General features: G+C 35.0%; 1 protein-coding gene across 1 annotated transcript; it reads left to right on the top strand.

The window, feature by feature from the left end:
• The first annotated feature begins 5,327 nt into the window (after window positions 1-5,327).
• On the top strand, window positions 5,328-13,672 carry LOC110848413 (homeobox protein Hox-B3a). Its single transcript, XM_022095622.2, has 3 exons — window positions 5,328-6,185; window positions 11,791-11,896; window positions 12,334-13,672. Exons 1-3 carry the CDS (start codon window positions 5,672-5,674, stop codon window positions 13,331-13,333), a joined length of 1,620 nt encoding a protein of 539 aa, XP_021951314.1. The 5' UTR covers window positions 5,328-5,671; the 3' UTR covers window positions 13,334-13,672.
• The last annotated feature ends 769 nt before the right edge of the window (window positions 13,673-14,441 follow it).

Genomic DNA, 14,441 nt, shown 5'->3' with positions numbered 1-14,441 from the left:
GGATACTTATTAGATGAGTAGATCACGGGTTGGGAGAGCATGTTGGGCGGAGGGCCCTTCATTGTTATGGACCCGGGGTCAAAATTTGGCGATATTTTTGGTGCAGGGTCCCTCATTTACCTTCATTCAAGGGATCAAGAGGGACTGCTTAGTTGAGATCAGAGAGAGAAAGAGCACTTAAGTTCACACTTCCTTCTCATCAATGGGAATCCACTTCCTTTGAAATAAACTTAAGCAGCAGGTAGAATGAAGTAGCGGAAAATTCTGTCTTGAATATGTTCATTAACTGTAACATGTTCATGTACATATTCAATGCAAATTTTGCATCTACATATGTGCTTTGAAATACAATGCGAAAATTTGACATTTTTGGCGATTCGACATTTTTAACTTTTGGGACATGGTCACGAGGTCTTCGTATTTATATCATGTAAAGGTATGTTAATACGTTTTTTAAAATCGAAAACCCGTTTTATGAAAATTTTCAGAAAATTAAAAAAAAGCTTTTGAAAGACTTTTGTTGGATTTATATGCCATTATGTTGAACATAGCATAACATTAGCAATAAGTAAAGAATAAAGATCTCATACTCGTGTTATAAAAAATTTCTAAAATTATTTTCTAAGTAAAAAACGATTTCATTTTCAAATTTTTCTAAGGTCACTTAACGAGCTCTCTCTTATTTTTAAATTAGACATCAATATCAGAAATTAGAACTTCAAATAATTGATTCATTCCAAAGTTATCGGACAGACGGACGGACGGACAAATCGATCGCAATAAGTAGCTTCATCTCCTTACCGCTACCTACTTACTTAATAAACAAAGAGATCAAAACTTGTGAGGACGGAAACTGATCCACGAAAACAAACTTTGCTTGTCAATGGAGGATGGAAGAGCAGAACGCGTCGCCAGAAGGTGATACCTACGACAGATTTTGATGTCTGATTCATTTCCGCTTTACTGAGGATGAGTTTGTCACCGTTTGCAAGCATTTTTACACGTTTTTTTCTGTAATCTGTACTTGTTTGTAGTTCGACTGATCTGGGTTAATGCATCATTAGCAGTGAGATGGCATACGATTTGCATATATTAAGTAGTAGCAGATGTGACAGTTATTTGCGTATTCAGTAGCTTTAAGAGATTCGCATGCATATGTATAAAACGGGTTTTTACGAAAAAATCGAAAACCTAATTTTTAAAAGTTTTACAAAATCGAAACCCGTTTTTATATAAAAACGTGCCCTTTTCTAAGCATTATGGGAATTGTCCCCAATGAAAAATAGGATCAGAATTAATTAATTTCACAGATTTGTGGATACGATTTTTCTACAAAAAAATCGAAAACACGTTTTATGAAAATTTGTCCTAATTAAAAATCGTTTTTTCTTGCATACATTTTTTTTGCCAGTGAAAAAAAAATTCCATGTGTATATAGCAAACCTAAGAGAAAGTTTTGTTTGGGTGTAAATAAATGCGTAATGTTATCAGATTAAAAATGCGTGAAGAGGGTAAAAATTGGTAAAACTGTAATAAGAAAAAAATTCAGATTATTCACGACGAATTAATTGTAACACAAAATTGGATTCAACAATAGATTTTAAAATTTGGTAAATTTTTACGTCATTGTGAAATGTCGAACATGTTAATAATCTTCGTTAGTATACAGATACCTATCTCTGCTCATTACCGCTGTATTAAGATGAACTTCGATGAGTCATTCCCGCGTGTCTTATTCCGCCCCATATGTCATGTTTCCTTATGGAGAACTTGAAATTAACTTTCCGGTGTTAATATTCAATGAAATTTAAATGTTATTACTTTAAAATATTCTATATTTTTAACTTAACAAAATTGTAGCTTAGAGTTTAGGAAAAAAATTCCCTTCCTGTGAGGGGCAATAAACTATTGAGGAAGGAATATGTTTCCCAAAAATCTAAGCTACAATTTTGTTAAGTTAAAAATATAGAATATTTTAAAGTAATAACATTTGAATTTCATTGAATATTAATTTCAAGTTCTCCATAAGGAAACATGACATATGGGGCGGAATAAGACACGCGGGAATGACTCATCGAAGCTCACCTTAAACAATTCTTTAACTTTTTTCGAAATACAAAAGATTTCATTTTAAAAATTTGGTTTTATTTGCAATTTTTTGGTGAAGTTGGAAAATATTAAACATGTCATCCATATTTTTAATTAGCATAGATATTTCATTTTGTATTTGGTATTATGAAATAATTTCTAAAATAATTTTCGACATAAAAAAGTTTTCGGGAGGATTTTATTTTCAAAATTTTGTAAATTTGTGATGTATTTATAAAATGTTTGTACCACATTGTCGATTTTATTAGAACGTAGATTCCTGTTTCTTATACATTTCGCGTTATAACTCAATTGTTAAAAATGTTTTTCTAATTAAAAATTTGCAAACTTTAGAAAAAAAATTGGAAATAAAATCTACTTCCAAACTTCTACTTCTATTTCGGAAATCTACTTTGAAAGTAGATTTTATTTCCAAAATTTTTTAAATTTTTGTTGGAACCGTTATAAAAGTTGAATATCATCCATCCTATAAGTAAATATGGATTCCTCTTCATTAATATTTGCATATTATAAAAAAAATTCTAAAATTATTCTCGAAATAAAAAGCAACTTTGCAAGTAGATTTTATTTTCGAAATTTTCCAAATGTTTGTTGGATTATTCGCAATTATAAAATGTTGAAGATATCGTCGATATTTTTATTAAGTATATACTAAAATTTTAATAAAAGTTTCAAATGTCTTGCTCGTTTCTTCGTCGTTATAACACAATTTCTAAAATTAGTTTTCAAATTAATAGACAAAGTTTGAAAGTACAATTTATTTTCGTACTTTTGTAAACTTTTGTTGCCATTACAAAATATTAAATATATCTTCCATATTTATAATAATTAAAGGTATCATCTTTTTCTACTTCAATGTGACAAAACAGTCTCTAAAATTAATGTTTCGAAACAAAAAAATAACGCCTCCGGGAGGATTGTATTTTCAAAATTTTATAAATTTTGGTTACCGTATACCATAGCAAAATGTTTTTACCACATTGTACATATTATTAGAAAGTAGATCCCCGTGTTTCTTATATCTTTAGCATTATAAATCAATTGTAAAATATATTTTTTCGAATTAAAAAGTTTAAGTTTGGAAGTAGATTTTATTTCTAAAATTTTGTAAATTTTTTTTAACTTTACGTCATTATAAAATGTTAAATATCATCGATCATATAAATAAATATAGATTTCTCCTTCCTGTCGCACTGTCGCATTGTCCATTTTCAAGATGCAAAGAAACTTTGCAAGCAAATTTTATTTTAAATTTTTTAAAAATTTTTGTTGGACTACACGCCATTATAAAAAGTTGAATATATTGTCGACTTAAATCGTAAATATAGATTACTCTTTTTATTGCAGCGTAAAATATTTCTAAAATTATTTTTTACAATAAAACGAAAAAGTTTATAAGTAGATTTGTTATTTTCAAAATTTTGTAAGGATTTCATTATAAAATGTTGTGCATATAGTCGAGATCATTTATAAATAGATCCTTTCCTTCTTTATTTCGAATTATAACGCAATTTCTAAAATTATTTCTCCAAATAAAAAGATAAAGTTTGAAAGTTGATTTTAAATATTTTCAAAATTTTATGAATTTACAAACTTTACAAAGTTATTAAGAGAAGGTTCTGTAAATTCCCAACGCATTTATTTCCATGTATGTATTTTACAACTTTTCTAATAATTATGAAGTCCGGAAAATCCCTGCTATTTTTCATTTCTGAAAATTTATCACGTTTAGAATCTTTCGCTAACTGTACATAAATAATTATGTGAGTGTCTATTTTCGAAATGTGACAATTTTTCGACCTTGTCCACCTTCTTTGTTTACCTTTTCGTGGACGTGGAGGGAGACTAATTGTCTTAACTTTTGCCTTGTTTTCTGCTCGTGTGTACATAAATGTATAAATTAAGGGCTTAATAGGTTTTGACTAATTGACGTGTGTTTTTCTTCGCTACCTGCACTCTGAGATTTTCAGATTGACAAATGAGCATGTCACAGGATTACGACACACACTTCAAACAAGCAACCTTTCAAGTGAGAGGGCTGGTTGGTCCATAGGTGATGCATGGTGGGAACAAAATCAGCAATTTTCAGCTCATTTTAGTTTTAACATGTGGCGCAAATGACAGTTGACACATACTTTATTTTTAACATGTGGCGCAAATGGAGACGTAACCCAGTCTACCATCATTACGCATTATTTAACATATGATTTTCAATATTTGGTGCAAATGAAGGCCGCACATTTACAGTAGGCCCATATTTTATGTTTAACAAGTGGCGCAAATAGGCTGTCAGCTAATCCACCTTCACTATGGCAGTATTTACCATTTTATTCTCAATTTATGGCGCAAATGAAGCCCACACATGTACAGTTAACCCACAATTTATTTTTAACATGTGGCGCAAATGAAGCTATTAAGGCATCAATTATGGATCACGCTCCAAATTAAAACAAAACATGAACTAGAAAAGGTGCTAATTTATCCCGATTTTGTCCCGTGGCGTAGTTTTGGCTACTGTATTTACAAGTCGACCTTTTTCTATCCGTCATCCGTGTCTGTTGATTTTTGTATGTACGTAGCTCAGCAGGAGGCCGGATTAATTGGACATCCCCGAGAGCGAGAGTACTTTCTCATGTCTGTAAATAAAGATTTAGCCACTTCTTGGAAGTAAGGCACACACGAGAAGTAAATCCTTGACATGCATGACACTTGAGGTGAGGTGACCTGTCAAATAATAAAAGCCAATAATTTACTGAATTTACGTAATCTCATAATTTAATTTTGGAAACTATGTACAAGCGCATTTCGCATTTTACAATTTTTTTAAAATTTTTAATAAATAAAAATCGATCATTACAAAATTACGAAATTACGAAATCACGAATTTACGAAATCACACCCAGATGTCAGTTAGCAACTATATTCCACCCAACATAACATAACGCAGTGGCAGGATTATCCAGTAATTAGCCTCCCTTCCTGTCTGTCTGCCTGTTACGATTACTTACTTACCTGCTACATCACCTTCCATTGAGACATATTTTGCCCTCTTTGTCTTAACTATGAAATCCAATCCATCCCACTAACTAACGCACCAAACCAACCAGGATAATATGTCATTGTCCCGTAAGCAAGTAATATTCGTTCGTCACCATCTCGTCTATATTTACGATGGAAAAGTTGCACAAAATCCTGTACCCACCTACACAATTAGCAGAATAAGATCGTCTCCTTCTCAGTTAGTCAATCCACTCACCTGTCGCATAAGTCTATAAAATGGACGAGCAGTTAAAGGTCACTCGACACTTGGTCCCCCCTCACTCACAGAGAAAGAAACTGACCCTCTCTCCTCCATAAATCATAAAAAATCATAAATCTCCACTCCACCCTACGTTACATATTTATTCGAAAAAAAGAACCTAAAACCAGCAGCAGATCTCTCTCTCGACACTAAACGAGACGATAAATCAGCCACTGTATAAAAAAACTGTTGCTTTCCCCACCGAATAAATAAAGCTCAACAAATCTTCCTATCTTCTTGCAAAGGTGTCACGAGGTCAGCATGTCGTCCTCCGATAATCGCCTCCATCATCAACACCACGTTACCACCACACCAGCAAGTTCGCAGTCTCCCAGCGTTATTAAGAACAATCTTTTACCGCCCCCACCACCGGTGGATACGGAATTTTACTGCGATTCGTCCACCCTTCACCATCAATTTGAACCGGTCCCACCACAACCACCGCAAGGTTATCAATGGTCATCTCGTTGTGGTGACCCCATTTTAACGTCGGCGTCGTCGGCGTCGATCAGCTCGATCGTGGCGACCGCCGCGGCCAAGGCGCAGATCGATGTGGGGAATTTTCTCCCAGTTTTTGCCCCAGAAAGTAGTGAAACTGGGGGTGGAGGTGGAGGTCATCATTTGCTGGGGAGTGAGGCGTGGAGATGGCCACCCCCACCGGTATCGGCGGGAGGAGGAGGGTCATCACCCCCGTTGGCAACAGGACCACTACCGCTACTGCACGACCAGGTCAAGTCGTGTCAACAGCAGCAAGCGACATCGTCGTCTAGTACGGGTAAGGAGATTTTGTGTCATTCGTCAAGTTTGAAAAAAGAGAGATGCATTTTTCGGAGTGTTTGAATCTTATGTTTGTGAAGCAGGCATAGTTTTCTTGTTATGTAAAATACACTGTAAAAAATGTGGTGACAAAATTGTCACCGGTTTGGTAAAAATAATTGTCCAAATTTTTGTTAATGTCGGATCAAAATTAGAAAAAAATATTGACAGATTAATCCCACTGTAATTTTATAAACAATTATTTGACAAATTTTCGAGCAAGCATAGTTTTCGTTTTATGTGTATTTACACTGTCAAAAATGTGGTTATAAAATTGTCACCGACTTGGTAGCAGTAATTGTGAAAGAAATTTTGAAAATTTACAAACCAAAAAAATACCAAAAATATTGGCATATTAATCCCGCTCTAACTTTATTTATACCTAATCATTTCTCCAAAATCATTACCAACCCTGGTAGAAATTTTATCCCCACATTTTTTACAGTGTATACATTTCACATCACACTTTACATTCCTTCCTCCCTGACATTTTGACATTTTGACAACTCGGATCCCATTTCGATTATATAAGATTTCCTATTTACATATTTCTTAACTTTTAAAAATCATTTCCAAATTTATTTATTAATTTCTGAATGAATACATTGCATACGAACAGATTTTTAACCCGGCAAGAAAGAAACGTGTTCCTTCTTTTTTTTAAGAAATCTCTTTTTTCCTCCCTGTTTTTCCCGAACCTTTTTCAGCCTCATCAATCAATCAACATGGCACCACTTCGCCTTCCAGTCTCGCAAATATTTCAACCTTGGATGCATATTCGTAGGAAAGAGTGGTGTGGATCTCACTAAATGTCGAAACTCATGTTTTCCTCTCATGTCGCAATAATCTTTTCGCTCTTTATTTTACAAACGGGCTCTGATTTTTCTTCTTGTTACGGCGGTTACCCGGCATTTTTTGAGGAAACGGGGAATTCGGAAGGAGTGATGGATTGATTGAGATGTGAGGGCGAGGGAGATGAAAAAATTGGGCTAAAAATGGATTTTTTTAAAGTAGTGAATTGAATTGAGTTTTTAGATTTTCATAAATGATTTTGGGAGAAATTTGCGAGGTGTTGATGCCGTTAACAAAAATAGGGTGGAGAAGAAAATGAATTTCTGATATTAGATTTGTCTAGAATTTGCGGTATTGACGCCGTTAACAAAGATTAAGGATGTCGAAGAGAGTGGCCCAGATGTTTCCCCGAACCCTGGGCTTTTAGTTGTCAAATATTCAAAAGTTGTTACTTCTATTCTATTTCTATGCAATTATCAAAAATAAGATTTTCATATTCGCTCGGACGTTTGTAATGCAGTAAACTGCGTAAATTTTAGTATTTTGTAAGTATTGCGTTTTTTCTTGCCGGACTTTTTCAGGAGACGGGAAGGAATGATTGATGGATTGATTGAGATGTGAGGGTGAGGGTGAAAAAATTGGGCCAAAAGTGGATTTTTTTTGCATTGTTTGAATTGAATTTTGAGAATTTTTATAAATACGTTTTTGCGAGGTATGGATGCCGTTAAAATAAATAGGATGAAGAAGGAAATGAATTCCAGATATTAGATGTTTCCATTACCAGCTAGTGGTTTATCTGTAAAATATTTCAGAAATTTCTATTTGTATTCAATATTAAGAAATAAGATTTGTCTAATTCGCTCGGATGTTTGCAATTCAGTAAACTGTGTAAATTTTAGAATTTAGTAAGAGTATGATATATACTATTACTCATGCGATTTCTTTTTCTTACTACGATTACTCGGCATTTTTCAGGAAACGGAGAATTCGGAAGGAGTGATGGATTGATTGAAATGTGAGGACACGGGTGAAAAAATTGGGCTAAAATGATTTTTTCTGCAGTAGTGGATTTTTCTTTGAATTGAATTTCAAGATGTTTATAAATAATTTTGCGGTATTGACGCCGTTAACAAAAATTAAGGATGTCGAAGACAATAAATTGTGTCGCAGATGATTCCCCGAACCCAGGTCGTTTAGTTGTCAATATTCAAAAGTTGTTATTTCTATTCTATTTCTATGCAACTTTCAAATATAAGATTTTCGTATTCGCTCGGACGTTTGTAACGCAGTAAACTGCGTAAATTTTAGTATTTTGTAACTATTGCGCTTTTTCGTGCATGCGGCTTGCCGGACTTTTTCAGGAAACGGGAAGGAATCAGTGATGGATTGATTGAGATGTGAGGGTGAGGGTGAAAAAATTGGGCTAAAAATGGATTTTTTAGCATTGTTTGAATTTAATTTTGAAATTTGTATAAATAATTTTTGAGAGATATTGATGCCGTTTAAAAAAATAGGTTGACGAAGAAAATGAATTTCAGATATTAGATTTCTCTTACAAATTGTTCGTTCATCTGTAAAATATTTGCAGTGGGGAATTCTTTGAATTGAATTTTGAGATTTCTATAAATAATTTTTGAGGTATTGATGCCGTTAACAAAAATTGAGGATGCTGAAGACGACGAATTATGAACTAGGTTTTATCCCCAGATTGTGATCGTTTATTGGGAGTAAAATATTCCAAGATTTCTATTCAACTTTTAAAAATTAGAGTTCTATTATTATTCGCTCGGATGTTTGTAATGTAGTAAACTGTGTAAATTATGGGATTTTTGTAAGAAATACGATCTGATTCATGCGTTTTTTTTGTATACCGGCATTTTTTCAACAAAAAAGTTAAAAAAAGAGTGATGGATTGATCGAGATTCAAGATGTGAGGAGGGTGAAAATATTGGGCTAAAATTTGATTTTTTTGTGCAGTGGTTCATTCTTTGAATTAAATTCTGAGATTTTTATAAAGTAAGGTATTCATGCCGTTAAAGAGAATTTAGAATGTCGATAAGACGACAAATGGTGGACTAGATTGTAGTGTCTTGTTGAGGTAGTAGTTTAGCTGTGAAATATTTCAAAATTTCTAAAATAAGGTTTCCCTCATTTGCTCGGATCTTTGTAATGCAGTAAACTACGCAGATTTTTGTAAGAATACGATACTCGAGCTTTTTTCATTGTATGCCGGCATTTTTCAGGAAACTGGAAGGAATGAGTGATAAATTGATTGAGATGCGGGGAAGGTGAAAAAATTGTGCTAAAAATGAATTTTGTTTTTTTTCACTCGTTTAATTTTTGCAAATAATTTTGCGAGGTATTGATCCCAATAAAAATATTTAAGAATGTCGAGAAGACGACGAATTATGGACTAGATGAGTATAAATGATATTCGTTTAGATTTAAAGTATTCAACAGTTTTTATTTCTATTCTAATCTTATTAAACAAGATTTGTGTTATCCGGTCGGATCTTTGTAATGCAGTAAACTTCGTAGATTTTATGGTGCTCTGATGCATACCTTTTTTTCTTTCATTTATGGCACCATTAAAGGAGAATTCGGAATGAATAATGGATTAATTGAAATATGTATGAGGCTAAAATTTGGTTAACAAGGGATTTTTTTTATGTGACAGCAAAAATTTTTAGCATTTTTTCAAGTCGAATTTTAAGTTTTGACATGATTTTGAAAAGTTGCTAATATTTGGTGCCACTAAAAGAATTTATGCAAGTAGAATATAGAGTTAACTTTATTTTACTAGATTGGAATACTTGATTGACGTGTACTTTTTTTTGTACAAAGTTCCTTAATTAAAGGATGTCAAATACCATAAAATGTATACTATAGATTTTTACATATAATTGTGATGATTAGATGATTATAATTATGATTATGGGCCATTCTTTAACGTAGGATTAGGTGACTCATCATCACAGGTCTAAAAATCTGAACACTTTTATGCATTTCTCCGTTCTGGGAATTTATTTTTAAATTCTATCAGATCCATTTGTAGACCAGGTCAGTACCAATTTATTAAAAATATGCACTCCAGAGTTTATCAAGTTTTGAAGGAGGAGACCCAAGATAAGCCCTCCAGTTAAAAGGCCTTCAGAAAAATTGGGTGTCCAAAAAATTGGGTGTCCAAAAAATTGGCTTATGTTTTTTTTTAAAAATCATCGCCATCCTATTAATCAGCTTACTGACTACAACTGGATCAGATAGATTTTCTATTTTCCATTCCATTCCTCTAGAAAACAATTTTGAAATCATGGTGTGGAAAGTAACCTAAACTCCGTTTCACGTTACATGGAGTACATTACCCGAATGAGCCGAATTATTTTATTATTTGTTACCACTTATTCTTATTTTGGCATTTACATTAGTCAATTTCGTATGATTTTTACGCCAAAATAAAAATAAGTGGGACCAAATAATAAAATAATTCGGCTCATTCGGCTAATTTACTCCATGTCTTGTGCCGTGAGATTTTTTGAGACGATGAGTCACCTATCGTCATCTTAAGCCATACAACAGACAGGTTCGTTTTACTGATTCGCACCGATTTTTGCATCTGTGCCTGAATAGTTTTACAAACCTTGACTTAACCTCTCGTATATTACATCCATGTGCAACTTTATGCTACCTATCCTAATTTTACGTGGAGCTATAAAATAAATAGTTTTAATTGTAAACGACGCCAAAATTCGACAAGTTTTCAATTTGTATCCAAATTTTTACTTGATTTTGTACATTTCCAAACTTATGTATCTAACTAAGAAATGTTTTCAAATTTTTGGAGGGTTACAAACATCCTCTTAAAGTTGGCTCATTATGTACAGATTTTCTGAAATTAGTTTTCAAAAAAATCCAAAAATAATTGGATTTTATATACTAAAAAATTATATTTTATCTTTAGACTCGATCCCCACTCACTACTAGTTTCATCTGGTTGCATCACTACTTCCTCCCATTTTCTGAGAAAAATATCCATAATTAAAGGTCCACCACGTCCTCATCCTCCAAATCTCATCTCGTCATCCATCCATCCGCGCACTGAACTGATTAAGTAATCTGTCACCTTCAACTCTCTTTTCCACCCAGAAATGAGAAGGTGGTAACGAAAAACAAACAAACAATTTAGTCAGTCAGCTACTACCTACCTGTTGGGGCTGTGCAGACAGTCTGCCCCGGTAAATTCCCGTCTCAATATCCCCCCGGAAATCAATCCATCCTGCTGCACAGCCCCCAACAGAATTTCTTATCATGCCACCGTCCAGTTAGTTGCATCTTATGACCGACCGGTGCTTCATCTCTTAATGAGATTCATAGAATGTATAATTGCTTATTTATCTGCCCAAGGGTTTCCTTTTTCCAACGAGGAGGAGACTAATTGGTGTATTGCGTGATTTCTCTGAGCATAACATGGTGCGGAAAGGGGCCGTGCGGGAAGCACGTGGTCGTCTTGCTGAGACGAAGTATGACACGTGGTCGGGACCACGTGCTTTACGCGGGGTCCCTTCCCGTCCAATTTTTCCATAAATATGAGAATTTGTCATGTGAGTGAGTTGAGTGTGTCCTTGCTTGGTAAATACGTATGTCCAAAAATAATTGTGGGTTTGGATGTATGACGCAATGCAAGAAATTATGATTTATGAGGGCTCGCCATTATTTCTGAACTTGATTTTGTGTATAAATCTGGTTTTATGTATTTATTCTTGATTTTCTTGCAGAGGGCGGTGACCACCCGACGAAACGTGCCCGGACGGCGTATACATCCGCCCAGTTGGTCGAATTGGAGAAGGAATTTCATTACAATCGGTACCTGTGTCGACCAAGGTAAATAAGGTGATGGCGATGAGTGGGCAGGATTTGGTGGAAGTGGTGCCATGATAGCTTTTATGAAAATTGATGATAAATTTCAGTTATTTCTATCCAATTTAAAAAAAAACAGTCTATTTGGCGAAAATATTTTTGAATTTGATTTTATAAGGAGGCACTTCACGTTAACCTTCGTAACTCCGTAGCCACGTAAACTCACGAAGATCAGCTTACGAACCAAATACATGCTTGTTATCTTCGTAAGGTTTTGTAAGTTCGTAAGAAAAAATTGCCTTCGAGATGTTCCTAAGTTTTGTTAAAAGTTTGTAAGTTTACGGATTACGGATTTACGAAGGTTGACGTGAATTCCCTACAAGTCAATCTGACACCTGCACTATCACACCAAATTTCATAACATGTGTAACTTCAACAAGAAAATTTGGTACTATTTACAGGAGGATCGAAATGGCGTCCCTTCTCTCCTTAACGGAACGACAGATTAAAATCTGGTTTCAAAATAGGCGAATGAAGTATAAAAAGGAGTTGAAGAGTCCGAACTCTTCCTCATCCCAGGGCGGGAAGGGGGACTGTTGCGGTGGTTCAGGATCACCACCACCCCCACTGAAACAAGGATCCCCCTCTTCTCCACCCCATTCAGCCTGCAGTTCCAACACAAATTCGCCACAGAGTGGGTGCCAGCATGCATCCTGCTATAAAAATACAACGACGACCACCACCACTTTGCCACCGAGCCCCCAAAAGAGTGAGGTATCCGGGTATAATTCGCCACGTGACGAGCACGTGGTCGAGGGGTGTGGTGGATTTAACGGGGACGTTGATACCATAGATTTACCACTACCACAACAACCAGGATCCGAATACTGTCCCCCGATTCCATCTTTTCAATCGAGATTTGGCGATTTTTACCATCACCACTACTCCTCCGAGTTTGGAGGGGGTTTTCAAAATTTGCGACAAACTTTGCCCCCACCGCCGACCTATTATCAAACTATGGCGCATACCAATAATATCTACCCGCCTCCGCCCATGTATACTAATAATAATAACAATAATAGTACCGCAAATAAGATGACGACAGATGGAGACACTTGGACTAATTTGGACGGTGCTTCTACTACGTCCGTCCTCCTGGATGGTAGAAATAATGCGTATGATCCGTTTCACTTTGGCAGTGGTGGAACTGCAGATCCTGCTTTTTATGGGGAAAGTGGGGTCGATCTTATTCGACCGATGAGTCATTTATGGGCCCCTTTTAGGTCGGCTAGCTTACTAGAAACTTCCGGGGAAGGTGAGATTGGTGGGCAACCACTCCTCCAAGTCCAACTTCAGCAACATCCCCACCCACACAATAATGCACAACAGTACAGAGATAACAATAATGCGGTGGGAGGAGGAGGGGACCTTGAGGAGGGTGCAACTCTGATAAATTTGTGAAAAATGAAGGGCAGACTGATAATAAATAAATATGTAAATAAACTAAATCGTGTACAAAAAATACCTCACGTGTTTCGTCCACTGCCAAAAATTTGCAAAAAATTGCAACATAATCTTAAAATTTGAATCAAATGATTTTCAATCTAATTTTTAAATGAAATTCAGACTGAAAGAAATAAACCGTGTACAAAAAAGCGTCACGTGTCCTGTTCACTGCCAAAAGTTTACAAAATTTTTGTATAACACTATTGTAAAAATCGATTTTCAATCTAGTTCTTACTGACTGAAAACTTGTATAATTTTTAACAATAATTTTATTACGACATGTTAAATCCAATGTTTAAAAAACTGTGTACAATAATTGTTAAAATAGAAAAAAATACAACCAAAAATTCAATTTTATAACCTAGAAAATTTTACAATTTATTAATTTAATAAATCATAAAATCAAACCTGTACAATTTTCTTTTTTCCTTCACCTGTAATTACTTTTCATCCATTTTTCCCACAGGTACCGAAAATCACCGAATTCTCACACCATCACCACTTTAACCTTTACTTTACTGCGTTTTAAACTTTACTCGACGGACAGAAAAAGTCCAAACTTTCGAAAAACATGCCTCGTTCTCCTCGAGAGACAAAATGTCAAAAATGTGGCAGGCAGGCCGGATTTGGAACTATTTTCAATTAATTCCAACTCTCGTAATTAATGAGGTTTCTCTCTGAGAAGAAGAGAGGAATAGATGAGTATAGGAAGTCGGCCGGCTAGTTCGTACATACTTTTCGTCTTGCTTGTCTGATGGCTCTTTGATCTGATCATTAATCAAAAATGACACGGCCAACGCAACCAAACGTACGTACGTACACAGATAAGTACGTACCCATGCATGTACATGTAGTGAACATATAGCGGTGGCCGTGGCGGCGGATGGATGGATGGACGGACGGACGGGACTGACCAGACCAACCAGGAAAAAAAAGAACAAAAAAGGAAGAAGAAGCAGCTTCCTTCCCCCATCCACTTTTTTCCCACAAAACTTGCACAGATCATGGGAGAGGAGTGGACACTCTAAATAATGGGGTATCGAAATTTAGAAAATTCTGGCCG

Source organism: Folsomia candida, unplaced genomic scaffold, assembly GCF_002217175.1.
Source record: "Folsomia candida strain VU population unplaced genomic scaffold, ASM221717v1 Fcan01_Sc004, whole genome shotgun sequence".
Lineage (NCBI taxonomy): Eukaryota > Metazoa > Arthropoda > Collembola > Entomobryomorpha > Isotomidae > Folsomia > Folsomia candida.
The sequence above is the reverse complement of the archived record's forward strand: the minus strand, read 5'-3'. Positions and strand labels throughout refer to the sequence as shown.